General features: G+C 51.2%; 2 protein-coding genes across 3 annotated transcripts; one reads left to right on the plus strand and one right to left on the minus strand.

Moving 5' to 3' along the window:
* Nucleotides 1-3,267: 3,267 nt before the first annotated feature.
* On the minus strand, nucleotides 3,268-14,964 carry EMC8 (ER membrane protein complex subunit 8). 2 transcript variants are annotated; one of them, XR_003571960.1, is made up of 6 exons: nucleotides 14,697-14,964; nucleotides 10,384-10,460; nucleotides 8,754-8,823; nucleotides 8,188-8,282; nucleotides 7,605-7,922; nucleotides 3,268-3,280 (listed from the first exon to the last, which is right to left on the minus strand). XR_003571960.1 is itself a non-coding variant. In XM_027890599.1 (5 exons), exons 1-5 carry the CDS (start codon nucleotides 14,892-14,894, stop codon nucleotides 7,763-7,765), a joined length of 600 nt encoding a protein of 199 aa, XP_027746400.1. In that variant the 5' UTR covers nucleotides 14,895-14,964; the 3' UTR covers nucleotides 7,102-7,762. The 2 variants fall into 2 exon arrangements, 1 of the variants encoding a protein (XP_027746400.1); XM_027890599.1 differs by lacking the exon at nucleotides 3,268-3,280 and having other exon boundaries at nucleotides 7,102-7,922.
* A 975-nt stretch (nucleotides 14,965-15,939) lies between these two features.
* Nucleotides 15,940-20,452, plus strand: LOC114060815. The gene is made up of 5 exons (XM_027890623.1): nucleotides 15,940-16,031; nucleotides 16,895-16,974; nucleotides 17,723-17,890; nucleotides 19,181-19,312; nucleotides 20,188-20,452. The coding sequence occupies exons 2-5, from the start codon at nucleotides 16,896-16,898 to the stop codon at nucleotides 20,322-20,324; spliced, it is 516 nt and encodes a 171-aa protein (XP_027746424.1). The 5' UTR covers nucleotides 15,940-16,031; nucleotide 16,895; the 3' UTR covers nucleotides 20,325-20,452.
* Nucleotides 20,453-20,912: the final 460 nt, after the last annotated feature.

The raw sequence follows: 20,912 nt of genomic DNA on the forward strand, positions 1-20,912 counted from the left end.
TGGAATGGGGGATGAAGTGCTCAGGAGGAGGGGGATGCTCAGCCTGCCTGTGGGGCCAGGGAGGACTGGGAAGGGGGAATGGGACCGAAGGCGCTGTGGTGCTCCGAGGGGATGGAACTTACCCGGTCCCGGGAGCCAGAGGCACGATGCCCACCGTCGCATCCCACCTCCCCTGTCTGGTCTCGGATTCAGGAGGCTGGGAGGGGATTCCCCTCAGGACCAGCCGTGCCCGGGGAGCGCGGGGGGAGGTTGCAGCGAGAGCCGGCTAAGGGGGTTTTGCTAGGTTGGTTTCTAACCTGGTTAATCAGGTTAGCGGAGCCCCGGCTCCTCCCATTCATCCCCCACCCCAGCCACATCCAAGCCCCGCAAAGCCCTTGGGTGATGAGGAAATGCTGCTTTACTCTCACCCCGCTGCACAATCCCGTCCGGAGCCGACAGAGAGAGGAAGGAGTGCCCTCGCCTGCGGCCAAAGCCCCCGGGCACTGAGCATCCCAACAAGCAGCCAGAGGGGTCACCGAGTGCCTGAAAAGGCAAGTGCCAGTTTGGTATGAGGGTCCACACCCAGCTCTGGCAGGACCCATCGCCATCCCTGAGGTCCTGATGTCTAGAGACATCAGCCTCTGGGAGCATCTTCTCCTTCTCCAGCTTCCATAAAGGATCTTTTCCCCTTCCCATCTGACCTGTCAGCCTAAAAACCAGCCTGGAAGTGGGAACAGCACCAGGCAGTGGGTTTCTCAGCATGCCCAGGATGAGAGCTCCGGGTCGGGTACCACCCCGCTGGGAGGATGCCTGGAAGAAGGAAGGCTCTGCCTCTGGAGCAGCCGCCTTCGCCTGCATTAGCAACAGCCTGAGGCTTTTCCATGTTCACCTCCTCCGCAATTAAGAGGAGAGGCCCCGCGCCGGCTCCTTTTCAGACAGAGCTGAAAAGCAGCGGTTCAAATGCAGGGCGCCGGCGTGCAGGGAACGCCGGCCGCACATTAAACACCCCGCGGCTGCAGGGGCAGGCAAGGGAGGGAAAGCTTTGAACTTCACCCAGGGATAGGAGCGAACCCATCCCAGGAGCCTGGGAGGTCTCCGGCGAGATCAGAGCCCCACCACGAGAACAAGCCTGGCTGGGATGGGCATTAAGAGGAGCAGGGAAGGGAAAGGTTCTTCTCCATTTTCTGCTGGTTTGGTCCTGCCATGTCTGATGAAAATCACAACTATGGAAAGGGCTGATTTCCTCCCCGACCTGACTCCTCTGATTTGTCAAGTAACTGAGTTATTGCAAAGCTCCAAGCTCAGGAGAGGGGAGGATGGAATGGGGGAAAGGCTGCAGCCCCAGCTGCAGGCACTGTCCTGGGCGCAGAGGTCAGGGCAGGGGGAGTTGCAACCAAGAGCTCTGGTTTTGCCCAAAGAAACAGACAAATGAACTGGCTCATGTGGGGTTTTTTTGCCTGTTCAGCTGCAAAGTCCAAGTTCTGAGCCAGAGCCTGGTAAACCTGACCCAGGGACCCCTCACTGGTAGCACAAATCCAGTCTGAGCAGCAGAAATCCCTCCTCTGCATTTATCTATTTTGATGCCTCTCTCCAAAACTACCTGTTTGCTACTGCTGGGTGAGAACAAACAGCCCCAAACCCACGAGGGCTGGAATTAGCCTGGCCTAGAGCAGCAGTTGTTGCTCAAAAGCTGACAGAAAGTGATGGTTTGCTGCAGCAGGGGAGGGAAACATAAACACGAGGCTGCTAAAATACCTGTGGTTTGCTCTGCGGGTGCAGCACTGCTCCAGCTGCTGTGGTGTCACCTGATAGGCACAAACACAGCTCAGACACCCCTTACTGTCCTCCCCAGGGCTGGGAAACAGAAGGTGGGGGTTGGACACCTCGAGGTGGCGGGGAATGGACTGGAATGGACTCTGGTGTGGAGCCCCCATCACTGCTGAATGACCAGTGTTAGGGAGACCTGAGTTCCAAGCACAGGAGCAGCCCAGTGGGCCCAACACCCCCTTTCTATGGTCATTGTGAGACACCCCCCCCCGCCTTGCCTCCAATCCACATCTCTCCCAGTTCCTGATTGCTGTCACAGGGCCAGGGCTGAGCTGTGACTTGCTGAGCATCACGTCAGGGCAACTGGCCAAACCAAGAGCCAGCCAGCCATGGGGAGGAAGAGCGTGGGCCCATACAGCTCCCTTGGTGGGTGGGTATCGGAGCCACCTTCACTCTCTGGGGGAACACTTGAATCTCCAGCCCAGGCAACCAGCTGAGCTGCCCTCTGATGAGGTCAACCACTGGTTTCCAGTCCTGGCCGTGGCTCTTTGGCAGCTGGGCTGCTCCGCACCCTGGGCTCGGTGCTCCCCAACCCACCAACTCCATCCTGCCCTGATGCAGGGGAGGATGGAGAGGGCTGAGGCACTGATGGTGGGGAGGATGGAGGGCAGCCTCCGAACTTCCCTTCAGGTGAAGGGCAGGGTGAGCTGATGGCTTCCCAGGCGCCGGGGGAACCGCAGGGAAAAGGATGTGTTTTGCAAACACCGGCCAAGAGAAAAGCTTTGGCTGGAGAACCCGGAGCAGCTCTGCCTGCTCCCTTCAAGGAGCTGCTCCTGTAAACACCAGCTGGGCTCGTTTTAGCAGGGAGGGAGGGGGAGGAAGGAGCTTTCTGGGTCACGGAGTCCCAGGGTCTGCTAACGCAGGTGACACGTCACCCTGGCTCTGTGCTAACGGAGCTACGAGGCCACCTGGCCCCCCTTCTGCCCCCATCCCTTCTGGCCCAAGCAGGGGAAAGGGCAGGTCCCAGCCTGGCTCAGGGAGTGCCCCAGAAAGGGGCTGCAGGGCCACTGCATGAGACTTGCTGGATCTGGAAGCGGCAACAAGGCAGCAAGTGCTGGGAGGGGAAAAGAAACTCCCTCCTGGAGCCCCACAGTGATCCAGGGCTGGCGAGTGGTGCCCGGAGGGGATGCCAGGCATGGGAAGGGAGGAGGATGTCACGAGGAAGCAGCTGAGGATGCAGACTCTGGGGAAACTGGAGCAGCTCCAGCATTCCCCAAGCACAGGCTCTTGGCAGGACCAGCAGATCGAGCAGGAACCAAGCAGGCAGAAAACACCCCTGAAGAAAATCCGCCGGGATGTGGCACGAGCGAGGCAGGAGCTGCTGTGATGGGAGGGTTGGAAGCAAAGGGGAAAATCAGCACGTACCTGATGCACGAAACCAGAGTGTGCCGGGCTCTCCTGCATCCAGGACAAACTACCTCCCCGCCAGCATGGATTCAGCAGGGAGGCCACGGCCGGGAATTGGCTTAGGGACCTGGCCACGGCTGCTGCGCTTCCTGGCTTGCCGAGCTCCAGGTTAATCTCGGCCCAGCTTTCCCTTTTATCCCCTGCTACAACCTCAATACAATTTTTTCAATTAGGTCCATCTTTTAAGCTCCAGGACGCATTTCTAGGAAGGGCTGTGCCGTTTCCCTGGGCCTTGGTGGGCTGGCGCTGTGCAGAGCGGGACATGCCTGGCACGGCTCCTGCCCGCATCCAGCCAAAGTGCTGCCACGCTGCAGCCGGAGCGGCGCTGCCTGGAACCACTCACGGAGTCACCCACTGCCCCCAGCCCACCTACCAGGTAATTTTAAGAGCAGAATTCCCTGCTTGCCTCATCACAGCTCCGGTAGACCGCCGAGTGCCAAGCTGGCCACGCAGTCCCCAGGGGACCCCCGCCAGCCCCCCGCCTCCATCCTCTCCGAATCCGCCTCTGCCGCCTTTTGCCGGGTGATGGCTGGAAACCAGAGGACGGGATGCAGCTGGGGTGTACTTTCGGATGAGAAGGCTGGGTGAAAAATGTGGTCTAAAAGCGACAGTGGGAAAAAAAAAGATAAATCGATAGAGTCCTCAGCGGATACTTGGGCACAGAGAAATCGCTGCCGGCAGCGGGAGGGCTTGTTTGGGGCGGTGGGGAGAGCAAAGAGGGGTTTGTGGTACAGGAGGGTGAGATGTTGAGGTGTTTAACTCCAGCTGGAAGAATCAGAGCCCGGGCAGGATGTGAGGGAGGCTGCCTGCCCGGCCTGGACCAGCCCAATATGGACCAGTTCGCTCCCAGCTCCGCTCCAGGAGCTGAATTAAGCCCAAACGAGAAGCACAGCTCGCAAATTGAGCACATTTCCCCTCGAGGCCATTTTCCAAGCTGCACTCAACCGCAAGCCCACCCCACTAAGAGCCTCCTCCATTAGCATCCCGCGCTCTCCGAGCAGTGCCCTCCACTCGGCATCTCCAGACACTTTCCCGGTCGCAGAGTGCAGCGATTAGGCCTCGAGCCAGGGAGCAGAGAGACCCGGGATTGCTTCCTGCATCCGTCACTGTCACCTCTCCTTGCAGCTCTGCCGCTTGCCTAAGGAATTCTTGGGGGTGGGCCCTGCACATCTGTCTGCTCCCAGCACCAGCTGTGCCAGATGAAGGGGCTGTGGCTCCTCCACGCTTCTCCTGGCACCCAGGTCAGCTCTAATGAGCTGAGGCAGGTTATGTGGGAGGTCTTTGCTTGCTTTCACTCTGGCACACGGAGGGAATATCCCATGAGCAGCTCTGCTGGCAGATGGGAAGGGGGAAAATGCCAGTGGCAGGCTGCTTTCCCTGCTGGATGGAGAAAAAACCTCCCAAAATTCTCATAATACACACAGAGTGATGAAATCAGAGGGGAAATGGCAGAAGCACCTCACTTGTGAGCACCCCAAAACCAACTAATCTGACACCCTGTGGCTCCTGTCACCCATCTGCTTGAGAGGGCTGTCTGTCACTGTTTTGAAATACTGGGGTTGAGAGTGGGGAAAGAAGAATCCGACAGACTGGGAGAGCTGGGGGTGTTCAGCCTAAAGAGAAGGATCCAGGGAGACCTGAGAGCCCCTTCCAGTGCCTAAAGGGGCTCCAGGAGAGCTGGAGAGGGACTTTGGACAAGGGCCTGGAGGGACAGGACAAGGGGGAATGGCTTCCCACTGGAAGACGGCAGGGTTAGATGGGATATTGGGAAGGAATTCTTCCCTGTGAGGGTGGGGAGGCCCTGGCACAGGTTGCCCTGAGAAGTTGTGGCTGCCCCATCCCTGGAAGTGTTCAAAGCCAGCTTGGACAGGGCTTGGAGCAACCTGGGATAGCGGGAGGTGTCCCTGCCCATGGCAAGGGGTGGAATGAGATGAGATTTAAGATCCCTCCCAACCCAAACTGTTCTGTGATCCTCTTATTTCCAAGTCCTTCAGGACGCATGGATGAGGTAAAAAGCTGGGAGTTAAACATCTGGGCAGGCAAATGCCAAGTTTCCAAATTTTGATGAATAAAGGGGAAAAATTAATCTTACATGTCATTAACTGCTAAGAAACCAAAAAAGAGTAGGACACTCATTCCCTGTACTGTCTTCCCAGCTATCACGAGGGCTCGAGCAACAGAGATGCCTTCCCCAAGATTTCTTCCCCCTGAAGTTTTAAAAAGGAGTTACCTCAAATTCCTGCGATGAATCCAACTGATCAGCCAGCCAGAAAACCAGCATTTGCTCGTGGTGCATCAGCAGGAAAGGGGAACACTGCCTTCCCTGAGACCTGCAGCTTCCTCATTCTTTCACAAGAGCCACCGTGGCTGCCTGAAATTGCTGCCTTTTGTCCAGCCTTCAATGCAAATAGGCCAGGTGAGATCAGACCTGCACCGCAGCAGCTCTTGTCCTCTGCTCAAAGCCAGCCTGGGCTTCTGCTGGTGGCAAAACACTCAGAGATCCTCGTTTGAGAGCAAACAAAAGATAACAAAAGGGGAAGGCAAAGCAATAAAAGCTGCTCCCCTTCCAGCAGTGTGTCCCAGTGGTTAGTCACAGGGAATGAGGAGACACGGTTTGCCTTGTCTTAGGGGGATGAGAGGGGAGGATGGGAAGATTAGCCCAAATTAGCATATGTATGATCAAAGCTTCATTATGATATCCTGTTACAAAGAACATGAAATAATACATTTCCAGGGGCTCTGCAGACACACCAGCTCCTACTGACAACTTCACACAAGGAATCTTGCTAAGATAACATCTGCCTCTTGGATTTCAAGAGGTGTTTGTACAAAGTACAACAACAGCCCTCTTCCTGCAGCCCGGGCTGTTTGCAGAGCCTGCTCCCAGGATATATTTTCCTACACTTGTGGAGTGAAACAGCCACTGGAACGTGCTGATCTCGTTGTTTGTGAGCTAAATAGATGTTTTCATTCAACAAGTGAAAACATTTTCCTCTCCTGCAAGCCTGACTCACTCTTAGGAAAGGTTATTGACTACAGGCCAATCTCTGTTGTAGTCACACCTGTCTAGTGCAGAACAGAGAGATAAACCAAACATTCCTCCCCTCCCTGAACCTCCAATCTCACCTCTTGCCTCAGTGGAATCTGACCTGGAGGGAACTCCACAGCAGGACCTGACTGGAGGCATCCTGTTCTATTCCCTGCTGCAAACAGCATTTTAGCCTTACCCCAGGACCAAGAGCAAAACTTGTGCTTATTGAACCTGAAGCAGAGGCAGATCAAGAGGTTTTGGCAATCCCATTCTGTGTTTTAAAATAAGACCGGGTTGGATGGGGCTTGGAGCAACCTGGTCTAGTGAAAGGTGTCATGCCCATGGCAGAGGGGGTGGAATATGATTTTTAATCCCACCATCCTGGGATTCTAACACTAAGGAAAAAGCAGGAGCTTGGACAGAAGTGGACCATTTGGTGGACACTTGGATCTTTCTTGTAAACACATTTTTGGGTAGGAATAGATGGAAATTTAGAGGATTGAGGCTATGTTTAACTACAGTTGGGCAAACAACCATGACGAGTGAGGCAACAAGGCTTACAAAGAGCTGTTCTAGTCTGACACAAAGCCTCATTGTCCATTAAACTTCTTCTTGGAAATAAATATTAATGAGAAAGACAAGGCAGAAGCTGAACTACACTGTATCCAGGCTCCTTAGATTCCATTTGCTTGCCTTCAAATCAGAGCGAAACATTTTGGATCTACTGAAATATGTACCATGTGAACCACTGGAAAATGAGACCTGCAGATAAACCCCCACAAAATGCAAAAAATTCATATGATATTTCACTCTTGTAGACTAAAAATGTAGATTCAAACTCATTAGTGTGCTTCCAGTGCTTTTTATAAATCATTTACTTTGTGTTTAACATGTTCAAGCAATAACTGGTTGTCAAGCCCATGGAGAGCAGGAATCACCATATTATTTGGGAATACTTCTTTAAAACACTCTCTGTAGCTGTGTCATGCTAAAGCACTGCAAAACAGGTGACACATGAGCATGGAACATCCTCAGCAGTTTGCATTTTACTGTGCCAACAGAATTACAATTCTAAACCAGGCCAGAAGAAACCGTTCACCTTACATTTTATGTCTTTGCCCTTAAAAAATCTCTCATCTGAGGACAGGATTGATTTTTTTTTGAAAGGTATTTCCATAAATCATTAAAAAGTAACCTCTCTAAAGATTAGAAAAGCTTAGTCAAAACTTTGTCATACGGACAGTGGGGCCAAGCAGAAGCAGTCCTGGTTTCGAAGGAATAGCAACATTCACTACAAGTGGGATGGTGTCCACGAGGACAGCTGGATCTGACAGCTGGCATCTCTTCCAAGGAATCTCACAAAAAAGATTCACTGCGCCACGTGACGTGCCCCTCCCCTTTAATCAGTCAGCTTTCCACACAAGGTACTGAATGTTATTCTATTTACATTCAAAAATAGCATTTTTCTCTCTTCAGTACATAGTGGGAATGCCCGTGGATTAGTCAGTAGGAGCCCCTCTAACACAGGTGCAGGACAGCTTTGTTAATCTCCGGGTTTGTCCAGTCGTTCCGGATGTCATCCAGGTGATTGTCGAAATCCACCAGCGTCTCGTAGGACTTGCTGTCCAAGAGAGAGGCAGCAATTCTCTGGGCTTCAGTCCAATCTTCACAAAAATCACTAGGATGCAAAACAGCCAGGGATAAATAGGAATCACAAAGGAAATCTCCACCACCTCCTCCACTCTGAAAATTAAGCCATGCACTGCAGAATGGTCATGGCCTGGCTGCAGGAACCAGCTCTTCTCTCTCACTGCAGCAAGAAACAGCTTTAAAATCACTATCAGCTACACCCACAGTGTCACTCAGCCAAAAAGTTTTGCCATTACCCAGACAAGCTGTTTCCCCTCACTACCCAAATGCCACTGAACTCGGAGTTTACTCACATGTGCGGGTCCTTGCACCTCCACTTGTTCTCGTGCAGCTCGTACACGTGGATGGCAGGCTCCACACACTCCATCGTGAACTTGGTGTTGTCAACCTAGTGTGGACACAAAAACACCCCCTCAGCATCCCAAGGGATGAAATAAAACCCAAAGTCAGTTTGTAAGAACAGGGTACCTTCCACCTATCCACTGTTCTGCCTCCACACAGCCAAATTTAAGCTGCCAACATCCTTTGTCACTGCAGCAAGGAGGCAAAGCCCTGACTGTGACATTAAAGATAATAATTTATGTTGCAGAAGCAGGGTTGAAGCATGAATGTGCTGCCTGAACATGCAGAGCAGGCCTCCAGTTCCTTTGAGGTGGCAGAGAGCTCACCACAGTCTCTCTGCAGACTTTGAACTACACTGGCTACAGGTCACTGCGTCTCTTCCCCAGAGCATTTGGAGGGGAAGAGAAAATTATTTACTTATTAAAGGACCCAGAAAAAAGATTTCCATTTCCATGGCTGGTCCAACACCATGGTCAGAATACAATAAAGAGAGGGTGAGGGGGAATGAGGTGATTACCATGATGAGCGCCGTGTCCGTGAAGCCCTCGGCAATCCTGGAGGCCACTTTCTCCGCAACCTGGTTTGGGCTGCAGCAGAAGGGAAAAGGAACTGAGTTATGCGAACCACGACAGCCCAGCTGAAACCAGCAGGAAACGGGCTCAAAGAGATGTGAGAAGGTCACAGCATGCTTACAGGCAGGAACAAGATAGAGAGCTGATGCTACAGCTGATAGAAGGAGGCCAAGAAACGCTCAGCTCCTCTCTGCAGCACACGGTCCAGATCTCAGCTGTGCTCAGGCAACAGGTTTGGAATGGCAAATAGTGCACTGATGACATGGAATCAGTGTTTTGTGGCCTCCTACCTTCTTCCACCAGACCAAACACTGCAACCAGCTCTGCCCTGGCAGGTATTTGAAAAAGAAAACTGAGTTTTCTCCCCAGTCTGAACTTGAACTCACTCACTGTCCAGTTGTTCTACCAAAATCAGGTAATCTTTTAAAAATATCTTTCAAAACCTTTAGCATGTTTCAAAGATGACAATCTCTATGTGGTGCCAGCGGTGCCAATGACAATCTCTGCATGGTGCCAGTTATCTTCAGAAATTAAACTGGGTTTAAAAAAACCATCAAGCCTGTGATATTTGTTCAAACCTCAAACAGGACAAATTGTATCTTTTCCTTAAAAATGTCTCCAGCAGTTTCATTTCCCTTGTAAGGAAGTGACTAATAATGCCTTTATCCCCATTAGATACCTTAGAAGTCACAAGTGTTACTTAAAATACACATTTGAGTCTGAATACACATGAACAAATAACTGGAATCAGAGGACCATTGGATGGTTTGGGTTGGAAAAGACCTTTAAAGATCATCCAGTCCCACCCCCTGCCATGGGTAGGGACACCTTCCACTAGACCAGGTTGCTCCAAGCCCTGTCCAACCTGGCCTTGAACACTTCCAGGGAAAATGGCATAATACTTTAAACAACCTGTTCTTATTTATTTTAAATGCAAATATCATGTCCTCTCAGTAGTCCCAATACTGGATTTGTCTAATAGATAGAAGAGTAAACATGTGATATACAGATCTGAAACTAAATTGTGGCTTCACAGGACGGTCCCTTATTGCTTATTGGGTAATCTGAGTCAGGCAGCAGGGAAACAAAATACTAAACCTGGGGAAAATAAGTGATAAATAAGAGATATCACTGCATATCATCTTCCACTTCAAGAGCATCCCTTTCCACGTAAAAAAATGGGTTCAATAAAACTCAGAGATAATTAAGTAGTTTAGAAAGAATTAGGTCACTTCTGACTTTCCATGAGATACTCAAGAGTTTACAAGATCTGTACTGCACAAGCAAACATGCTACAAATTTTGGCTATTTCCCTGACAACTGCAATTAAAGTGGCTGGCAGTCATTCAAAGCCTGGCCTTTTATAGTATCCACTGATGAGGAGGGATTCTGGAAAGCCTGGAGTTTCTGCACCTGAACAAAGGCCACATCCCCCAGCACCAGGGAGACAATGTGGAACCAGATGACAGTTGTCAAAGTTAATCAACACGCCTGATTTATGTGGATGATTTCTGCTGGCAGAGTCCAAAGTACAACCTAAAAGAGCAAACAGAAGGAAATATTGCACCAACACACCTGGCATCTTTCACGCGTTCGTTCGCCTGGTAATATCCAGCTATCACGTAGCTGTTCTCCTTGCACCAGGAGTCAATCTGGAAAAGCAATGGGAACAATTAAACCCAGGAAAAAATAAGAAAAAATCTCCCCAGAATTAAGGAAATCCCATGTCAGCCCTGCAAATAAAACAGCAACGAAGCACTGCTACATCTTTAAATATCTACATATTTATGTCTCTTTACGTGCGCGCTCACGCGGAGTTTGGCTGATTTAACTGGAACAGAGGAACCCAATTGAGCATTTGGAGAATGATGGAAAACATTAACCAAATGGAGCAAAAGAGCAAGAAGTGATCTCAGTCAAAGCCTGGCCTAAATTCGAGTGACAGGACTATTAAACACTGCATGGGAGAGGATTTTGGGTCTCAGCCACTGATGGTTGGGGCGATTGTCTGTCGGTGTTCACCTGACACCCAGACTTCAGAGCATGATCACAGCATGGAAGTGTGATTTCCTTGTCATTTCAGAAAGAGCTTGTGCATTTTACTTCCAATGCAACATTTCTAGGTCAAAATGCAAGTATTTTTGGCCTTCATTAGAAAATAAAGCTTGAGGTGAAAGGTAAGTGTGAGGCAGAAATTTGCCCCACTTCCCATTTTTTCAACCCGCTCTGTCACAAAAAAGCTTTTGAGATAAAATTGTTTTCCTTTGAGAGTTCTTCCTAATTTAACATCTGTATGTAAAAGCTTAAACATATGTATTTTTTTTGCATGCAATTTACACGACTTCTGATTTACAGAAGCACAAAAGTTAAAGCAGTTTTGTTGTCAGTTGCTTCTTTTCAAGTGAGTTTCAACACTGCTGTTCTTCCTGCTTTAAACTGGACCTGAATTCCTCCTGCTGAGTCTGTCCTGCTTTGAAAATATCTTTCTCTATATATATATGATGTTTCTCTTCAGAATTGAGGATATCAAGTCAGCAGAATACAGAGCCCTGAAAGACAGAAGTGGAGAGAGCAGCTCGAATTTTCCTTTGCAGTCCCTGGAGAGCACGGCCTCAAAAAACCCTCCACAGCTCTATTAAAATGGAGTCCAAAAATACATCTGCTGCTGACCTGTCGCATCCTGGAAGTCAAATCAATCTCATTTTCAGCAATAATTATAGTATTAGACTGCATAAACAAACAAACAAACCAGCCATGTGAATAATCCAAAGGATGACATGGATTTAAGTGATAAAAAAAAGAGGCTGTGTAGCCCTACTAGAGCTGAGGGCCAACTGCTGTTTCAATTACAAACCCATTTCAAGGGCTTAGGACTCAGGTTTTAATTGTTAGTGGCTTGAAAGCTTGGCATTAGAGCCCAAAGCCAGACACTAAAATTAATAATAATAATAATAAAAAAAGTCCATCAATTTAAAAATTAAAAAACTTGGTTTAAAATGCATTTTTGTTCTGTACCAAAAATTGTCTTAAAAGGAAAAGAAATGGGAGAATGATTTTAGAGTTCTCAGTTCCTTAAGTGGCAATTAAAAATTGCTTCTGTATTAAAAAAAAAAAAAAAAAAGAGAAAAAAAATCTGTTAGGAATGAAAGCTGTTTCCAGCTGCAATTTCCAAACTCTCTCTAACCACTGTCACTACAGGTTTCCTCAGCATCAATTAGCTCCTGATATTTTTAGTCACGTCCAGACCTGCCAAGGGCAAGTGACTGGGGACAAAGGGGATCTCGCTTCCATATGGAGCTTGTCACCCTGGAAAAATCCACAGGGGCCTGTGTTCTGCTTTGCTGCAGGTGCCTGGGGATTTGGAAGAGCCCTGGGAAGAGGAGGAGAAGGACCTGCTGCCACCTGAGCGCTGTTCCAGGTTGGGGGAGAGAGGGAAGTGCTCCCTGGTTTCTGGTTTGGGTTCTTTTTTTTTTTTTTTTTTTTTTTTTTTTTTTTTTTTTTTTTTTTTTTTTTTTTTTTTTTTTTTTTTTTGAGATGTGGTTGCAAAACCACATCAATTACCTGAGAAATTCAAAGGCACAAAGAAACCCCACGTGAAACTTAATTCACTTTTTCTTAATGACTCTGCTTTCGAAAGGGATCTCAAAGTGCCAAAGTGCAAATTAAACAAACCTCCAGCCCTGCTGCAGTCACGGAATATCCTGAGTTGGGACGCACCTTCAAGGATGAATTCAACTCCTGGTCTTGCACAGGACACCCCAAAATTCTACCATGTCCCCGAGAGCGTTGTCCAAAAGCTCCTTGAGCTCTGTCAGCCTTGGGGCTGTGCCCACTGCCCTGGGGAGCCTGTTCAGTGCCCACCCACCCTCTGGGGGAAGAACCTTTTCCTGATATCCAACCTAAACCTCCCCTGACACAGCTTCATGTTTGTTTATTTGTACGGGTTTTGTTGATTCCCCATACATTTTAGGAGTCACCACATGGACAAACCCATTTGGAAGTGAATCCTCTCTTTCCAGATTAAATCAGGGCATTATTGCTCCCATTTATCATTCTGGGATGACTCAGGTCAGAGAAAAGGAGGTGAAACTCGTGGGGCCGGTTCTGGAAAACCCTCCCACTTACAACCAGGCCACAGGCTTGACCAAGAATCAGCAATAATCGAACTAGAAGAGAAACAGATCCCATAAAATCCTGTCAAAGCTGTGAAATCCTTTAGAAACAGAGGTGTTTTGCTGCAGTTATCTCACTGATTTATTCAGTAACCACACGTTAGGTTGTACAGAAACCTTACCACGATGAAATCCAATTTTCATAACTGTTCTGACAGTGTTTATTGACACCTTTGCCTTTGTTTAAACCCAGAACAGGAGCAAAGAGCCCTGGGCCCTTGTCAAACCTCTGTTCTGAAGCTGCCAAGGATCACAGGAGGCAACAAACATGGCTGTGAACCACACAGTAAATCCTAACTGATGTGGGAAATGCCAGAGATTCCCAATCTTTACCTTTCTGTACCAAAAATTGAGAGTAAGTAAATAAAATGATACCATTTCTTTGGCTCCAGAACAGTTTTCTTGCTGTAGATGTGGCAAGACCTTTCAGATGTCACAAGAAACAGGATTTGTTTCCTAATAATCTGATCCTGCAGCAAGATCTACACGAGAAAAATACACTGAAGGCCAAAAGCTTACAAAAATTCACTGCCACAAACCCTGCAGAAAGGTTTTTAATCCTAATTTAATGAAAACCCTATACATACTTTATTATATACATTATTCTACACTTTACTAGCAACTTCTACATATTCACAGAGGAAAAACAAGTTACTGCCACTCTAAAAGGTGAAAAAATCAAGCTCTGCATACATTAAGGCAATTATAAACAGGATTATTCCATTTTCCCAAGGAATAACATGAAGAAAATCAAACTCAGAAAGCGATGACACCAGCAGCACACAATACTGTGCCCATCCCACACTGTTACACTGCTGTAAACATATTTTAAATGAGAAATTGTATGTGTTTCATGGCAAAAGTGAATGGTCAAGGCTCAGGATCAGCTGCTCTGGCTTCATTTCATCATTTCCAGGCTTCAGAAAGATGTCAACATTCCCATGGCATCATCTCAGCTGGACAAAACTAGAATTTAGGTACAAGTAACTGAATTTATTTGCAAATAAATCTTTTTTTTTTTTTTGGGTGAAAAAGAGATACAAAGCGAGGGGAACATTAAAGCCAATGAATCTGGAGGAATAAAAAATTGGTTAAGTTTTACAGATGTTAAAATGGGACAGAATTTCTCCTGCTCATAATCATGGAATCATGGAGTGGTTTGGGTTGGGAGAGATCTAAATGATGATCGATTTCCACCCTCTGCCATGGGCAGGGACACCTTGCACTAGCCCAGGTTGCTCCAAACCCCGTCCAACCTGGCCTTGGACACTCCCAGGGATGGGGCAGCCACAGCTTCTCTGGGCAACCTGTGCCAGGGCCTCCCCACCCTGATAGGGCAGAATTCCTTCCCAATATCCCATCTAACCCTGCCCTCTGGCAGTGTGAAGCCGTTCCCCCTTGTCCTGTCCCTCCAGGCCTTGTCCAAAATCCCTTTCCAGCTCTCTTGGGGCCCCTTTAGGCACTGGAAGGGCCTCTGAGGTCTCCCTGGAGTCTCCTCCAGGCTGAACACCCCCAGCTCTCCCAGCCTGGAAACAGAGCAGAGGGGTTCCAGCCCTCGGAGCATCCCCGTGGCCTCCTCTGGGCTCGCTCCAGCAGCTCCACATCCCTCCGATGCCGGAGCTCCGGGCGTTCCAAGCGCGAACACCCGGAATTCGGGCACTGCCTCCCCATCACCCCCATCCCAAGGACCCCTCCCCAAACCCTGCCCCACCTCACCAGGGTCAGGGCCACCTCCAGCATGGGGGCGAGCGCCAGCGTCCCGTGGAACAGCGGGATGCAATCCACGAACAGCGCGGGCTGCGGCGGCCTCGGGGCCGGCGGGCGCTCGGCCACCAGCAGCCCGTTCACGGCGCAGTGCGGGTACTTGGCGCCGTGCAGGACCATCTTGCAGTACGCCTGGGTGGTCAGCTTCATCGTGCCGCGACCCTGCCCCGGCAGCGGGACCCGCCCCGGGACCTGCCCCGGCACGGCCCGGCCCGGCCACGCCGCTCCCCGCCCGCCCCCGAGCGCCGCCGAGTGTCGGCAAAGCGCCGCCAAGCACCGCCGGCTCTTACGACAGCGATTTTGGGGCGGATTGTGGCTGTTCCGGCGCACGGGGGGACGGGGGAGGGACGGGGGTTTTGGGGTTTTAGGGGGTGCGGGACGCGGCTCCAGTCCCCGTGAGGGTCAGCGCGGACACAGCCCGGGCCAGGCAGGGGGTTGGGAAATGCGGGGAAAAGGAGCTGTGGGTGCTGGTTACAGTGGCTGGGCACGAGCCCAGGGGTGCCCAGGGGTGCCCGTGGGTGCCCCGGTGAGCACAGACCGGTGACACCCGGGCTGTTCCGTCCCCGTTGTGGGCACAGGGCCAGGGCAGGGACTGTCCCCCCCATGCTGAGCACTGGGGGAATCCCACACCTGGGATTCTCTGTCCAGTTCTGAGCCCCTCTAGGACAGACACTGAGGGGCTGGAGCGTGTCCAGGGAAGGGAACGGAGCTGGGGAAGGGTCTGGAGCAGCAGGAGCAGCTGGGGGGACTCAGCCTGGGTAAAGGGAGGCTCAGGGGGGACCTTCTCCCTCTCCACAACTCCTTGACAAGAGGGGGGAGCCAGGTGAGGATCGGGCTCTGCTCCCGGGGAACAAGGGACAGGATGAGGGGAAACGGCCTCCAGCTGTGCGAGGGGAGGTTCAGGTTGGACATCAGGAGGAATTTCTCCATGGAAAGGGTGGTCAGGCCTTGGAAAGGTCTGCCCAGGACAGTGGTAGAGTCCCCACCCCTGGAGGTGTCCAAGGAACGCCTAGACGTGGCACTCAGTGCTCTGGGCTGGTTACAAGGCGGGGATAAGGCACAAATTTGGCTCAGCGATCCGGGAGCGCTTTCCCACCCTGAGCGATGATGGGATTCTGGGATTCTGAGATTCAGTGCTAAACCTCCACGGGCGGTCCGCCCGCATCCCATCAGCCCTCGCGCGCGGCCGCTCCGTCCCGGCTCCCTCTCCATCCGACTTCCCGGCGTGCCCTGCGCTTCCGGCCGCGGCTCGTTCCGGTCCCGCCCGCGGTAGAGGACGGTCGGCAGGTCGTGGGGCCGGGCCGGGCCGGGCCGGGTCGGGAAAGGGCCGGGAGGGGGCTGGGAACGGGCTGGGAGGGTGCAGGGTACCCCCCCGCCATCCCCATCCGCCCCCTGGCCAGCGGGAGGGCGGGCGCGGCAGCGTGGGTTGGGGGGGCTGCCAGGGGGTGGTGTGAGGGGAGAGCGCTGCGGCCGCCGCCGCCGAGGGGGTCTCACCGTGTCGGTGCGGGGTCAAATCGCCGGTGTCGCCGCAGGTCGGGCGGGCCTGAGGTGACACCGGGGCGGGGCAAGGTCAGGGCGGGCGGCGGGGTCTCCTGGGGACTTGGGGGGGGGTTGGGCTGGGCTGGGGCCGCGGGGGGAACGCGAGCACCGCGTGGGTGTGGGATCCGCTATCTCTGCGCCCGCCCTGCCCGGGGATGTGCCGGGATCGCTCCCTGATCAGGGATTGCCGCAGCGAGTGTGGGATGTGCTTGGGCTCGGCTCACTTGTGGCTCCTGGCGTCTGCCCAGGAACGGCTTGTTTGGGAATTACAGTGTCTTAGAAGGGTGGTTTGGACAGGGGAGTGTCCTTGGGTTCCAGTGCAGGGGGAGAAAGACTCATCCAAGTAAATTATGTGAGGGAATATCCCTGAAAACAAGGGAATGGCTTTGGGTTTGAGTGCAGGAGGCTCTGGGAAGCAACAGGGAGGGAAAGGCTCATCTTGTAGCAGGGGAATGTCCTTGAAAACCATGGAGTGCTGTGCTGCCCTTTGCAGAAGGGGCAGGAAGCCTCTAGGCTGGCTGATTTTTTTAAATAAACTATTGGAAAATGTTGCTGTTTCCTCTTGGTCCATTGCCCTGCCCCTACCTGACCTGGTGCTGTTCTTGCTGCAGGATGTTGGCCTCCAGAGCCTTCAGCCTCGTTGGGAGGAGATCCATCTGCACCTCCCTGTGCCTGAGAGCTCATGGACACGGTGGGTGACACTGCCCTGGGGATGGTGAGGGCAACAAACCCAGTCCTGCAGAGCAGGGGCACAAACAGCTGCTCTGGGGGTCTGGGGAAAGGCAGGACCGGGGAGAAGGGGGCCTGGCGATGGGAGTGGGCAGTGCCACAGCTGGCAGTGCAGAGGCGCTGCTGGGGAGGCAGCAGGAATCAAGGAATCATTGAGGGTGGGAAAGAGCTCTGGGATCATCGGTTCCACCTTGTCACCCAGCCCAGAGCACTGAGTGCTGCGTCCAGTCCTTCAATGGACACCTCCAGGGATGGAGACTCCACCACCCCCCTGGGCAGCCCCTGCCAAGGCCTGACCATCCTTTCCAGGACAAAATTCCTCGTGATATTAGATGAGGTATTGGGAAGGAATCCTTCCCTGTGAGGGTGATGAGGCCCTGGCGCAGGTTGCCCAGAGAAGCTGTGGCTGCCCCATCCCTGGAAGTGTCCAAGGACAGGGCTTGGAGCAACCTGGGATAGTGGAAGGTGTCCCTGCCCATTGCAGGGGGTGGAACTGGATGAGCTTTGAGGTCCCTTCCAACCTAAAGCAGTCTGGGATTCTGTTCTTATGCTCTTAAAATAGCTCCTGTTTTAAATGCTTCATCTGGAGATCTTTTCCCTCCTGGATTCCTTAACTGGCCTCACCTTTTTGGCTGAGCTGTTGGGGTTTTGTGTTGTAAGTGATGTTTGTGCAGGAGTTTGATTGGTGTCTCTTCTCTCCCCCCCTCCAGCTGGCGTTGTGAAAGCAGAAGATTACACCCTCCCAGCCTACGTGGACCGTCGGGACGTGCCCCTGCCTGAGGTGGCCTTCGTGAGGGACCTCTCAGCGCAGCAGAAGGCACTGAAGGAGAAGGAAAAGGCCTCGTGGACCGCCCTGTCCATCGATGAGAAAGTGGAACGTAGGTTTGGGGGGCTTTCAGTGACCTGACACTGAATGTGGCAATGGCATGATCTCCTCTGCTCCATGTTCACTGCCATGGAATCATGGAATGGTTTGGGCTGGAAGGGACCTTAAATCTCATCTCGTTCCATCCCCTGCCGTGGACAGGGACATCTTCCACTAGACGAGGTTGCTCCAAGCCCCATCCAACTTGGCCTTGGACACTCCCAGGGATGGGGCAGCCACAGCTTCTCTGGGCAACCTGTGCCAGGGCCTCCCCACCCTCACAGGGAAGAATTTCTCCCAGTTTCCCATCTAACCCTGCCCTCTTCCAGTGGGAAGCCATTCCCCCTTGTCCTGTCCCTCCAGGCCTTTGTCCATGTTTCTTGTAGTCCCTTCAGGCATTGAAAGCCACAATAAAGTCACCCCTAAGCCTTCTCTTCCAGGCTGAACAATCCCAGTTCTCTCAGCCCTTCCTTGCAGGAGAGGTGCTTCGTCCCTCTGATCGTGTTCTTGGTCCTGTTTCAGAATGTGAAACAGACCTGCTGTGATGTCTGTTCTGGACCTAAGGTCATATCCAGCAGTTCCTTCCTCTTCCAGAAAACAAATAGTAGTTGTATTTGTTTCCTGATTCCCATCTGCTTTCAACAAGCCAGACAAAATCTCTTCATTACAAAATGCCATTGTTAGTCCAGCTGAGGGAAATGAGCCCCTCAGCTGTGATGTGTATTTGAATGTTAATGACCACTGACTTTTACATTAACCAAATTCCAGCTAATTAAAGCCCTGAGTGGGTGTTTTGACTTGCAAATAAAACTGCCTCATTTTTTCTAACTGCTGCTGTGGTATGAAGTGGGAACCTGGCCAATGAACGGGTGTCAGAGGTTTAAAACCCTTTGAGGAACTGCTCAGATGTTCCTAAGCACTCTCCAAATCTTGTGTTGCTTTGGATTTTAAAGTCCTTAGTGGCAGAGCTGGGAAGCTTTTTGAGATAGAAACATTTGTGTTGGAATTATTTGTGCTAGGAAGTTCTGGCATAACTGGGAATTGGCAGGGAGGAAGGAGAACTCAATTTCTCCTCCTTTCAGGTCTATTCTGCAACTTTTGCACAGCTTTATGATAATCTATAAAATGAAGACTTGACATTGATGTGAGGGTGGAACAGGTGGGGATGTCTTGGTGTGGGAGAAGGCAGCTGATTCCCTTTTGAGCAGCCTCAGCCTTGGTCACCTCCCTCTGGAGAGTCCCCTGTGACCTGCAAGTCACAGGAAAAGTTACAAGAGATGATTTTGTGGCTTTTTTTTGACAGTGTACCGTATGAAATTCAACGAGACCTACGCAGAGATGAACAAAGTAACAAATGAGTGGAAGACTGTACTGGGTGGAGTGTTGTTCTTCCTTGGCCTCACCGGTGTCATCCTCATCTGGCAGAAGAACTTCAGTAAGTAACCCTTCAGTGGAGAGCAGGATCAGTTTATGACCCCTAATGGGACATTAGAGAGTTCCCATAAGCTTCTCCATGGGGTCAGGATGGTGTGCGGAAGAGCCCTAACTGTGACCTCCCAGCAGGAACTGTTTGTAAGTCCCTGAAAACTCTGTCCTGGGGTTGTAAGTTTATAGAGTCAGTGGGTTCATGGCATAAATATTCAGGAAGCTGTGTTGTGGAAGGGTAGTGGAGCTTTGGGAGGAGAGGAAATGGAGGGGATTGAGTGGTGATACTCCCGATCCCAGAGCTTCCCCTCCCTGCTGTCGGAAAAGCTTATTGCTGCCTTGGTAGTGAGCATTTGGGCTCCTGCCGTGTTTGGCTGCTTTCCCAGCTCAGGATCCGACCTCAAGGTAGCCTCCAGCTGCCGTGAGGCAGAGCAGCAGTTAAATGAGCTGCTCCCTGCCTTGAGGCTCCCAAGAAAAGGAAAGCAGGAAGCTGTTATCTTGGTGCAAGCCTTTACTGATGAAGGAAACCGCTAGAGAATCCATGTGGGAATGCGGTCTGAGCTGGATGCATCAGAAACTGGATGCAGGGAGTGTAGGTTTGAACAGATAAGAAAATCATAGAATGGTTTCACTTGGGAGGGACCATAAAGCTCATCCAGTTCCACCCCCTGCCATGGGCCTTCCATTAGACCAGGTTGCTCCAAACCCTGTCCAGCCTGGCCTTGGACACTTCCAGGGATGGGGTAGCCACAGCTTCTCTGGGCAACCTGCTGCAGTGGGATGACTTCAGGGGAATAAAAGCTTTTTGTTAGTGACACTTGTCCCTCGGTTCCCAACTTGCTGATTTCCCATCACAATATGATTCCATCCAATCCCACCCCACAGTGTATGGCCCCATCCCGCACACCTTCTCTGAGGAGTGGGTGTCGGCGCAGACCAAGAGGATGTTGGACATGAGGGTTAACCCTGTGGAGGGCATCTCATCCCAGTGGGATTTTGACAAGAACGAATGGAAGAAATAAAGCAACTCAGTGGAACCTGCTCTGCTTGAATATGAAACGATTCCATCACCTGTGCGTGACCTCGTTGCTTGTGTACTGGAACACCCTCTCCACCTACAGAAATGCTAATAAACATCTGGTTAACTTGAGAGTTGCCTGTTACTGGTCTCTGGATGTGTTTATTGGGGTGGGAGCACCTCAGAGGTTTTATTAAACACCGTGGTCTGAGCAAAGTCTGGTTCCTGTCTTGATGTTTTCAGGGCTAAGAAAGCTGCTGCCAAATTTCTCCCTTTGGCTGAGATGGGCCCCCTGGATTGTGCAAGTTTTTGGTTTAAAAATGCCCCTCTGAAGACTAAAGCAAGCTTTACCTTCACTTTGCTCTTTTCCCCATGACAGGAAGCATCTACCAGGAAACCTGATGTGGTTTCAAGTCCGTAAATGTGTTTAGTTGCTATGTGGAGTCTCAGCCATTTCTTGGCCAGCCTTTAAATTTGGGGAAGGTTTTTAAGGTGAGATAAATTGGTTGGAGTTAAGCAGTGAGCTCTCTTTCCTGCATCTGAAAAATCCCTGAAGTGATAAATTTGCCTCCAGGGTGCTGAGAAGGGTGGT

This window comes from Empidonax traillii, unplaced genomic scaffold (assembly GCF_003031625.1).
Source record: "Empidonax traillii isolate 1590-97213 ecotype Southwest subspecies unplaced genomic scaffold, ASM303162v1 scaffold13:size3042203, whole genome shotgun sequence".
NCBI classification, from domain to species: Eukaryota; Metazoa; Chordata; class Aves; order Passeriformes; family Tyrannidae; genus Empidonax; species Empidonax traillii.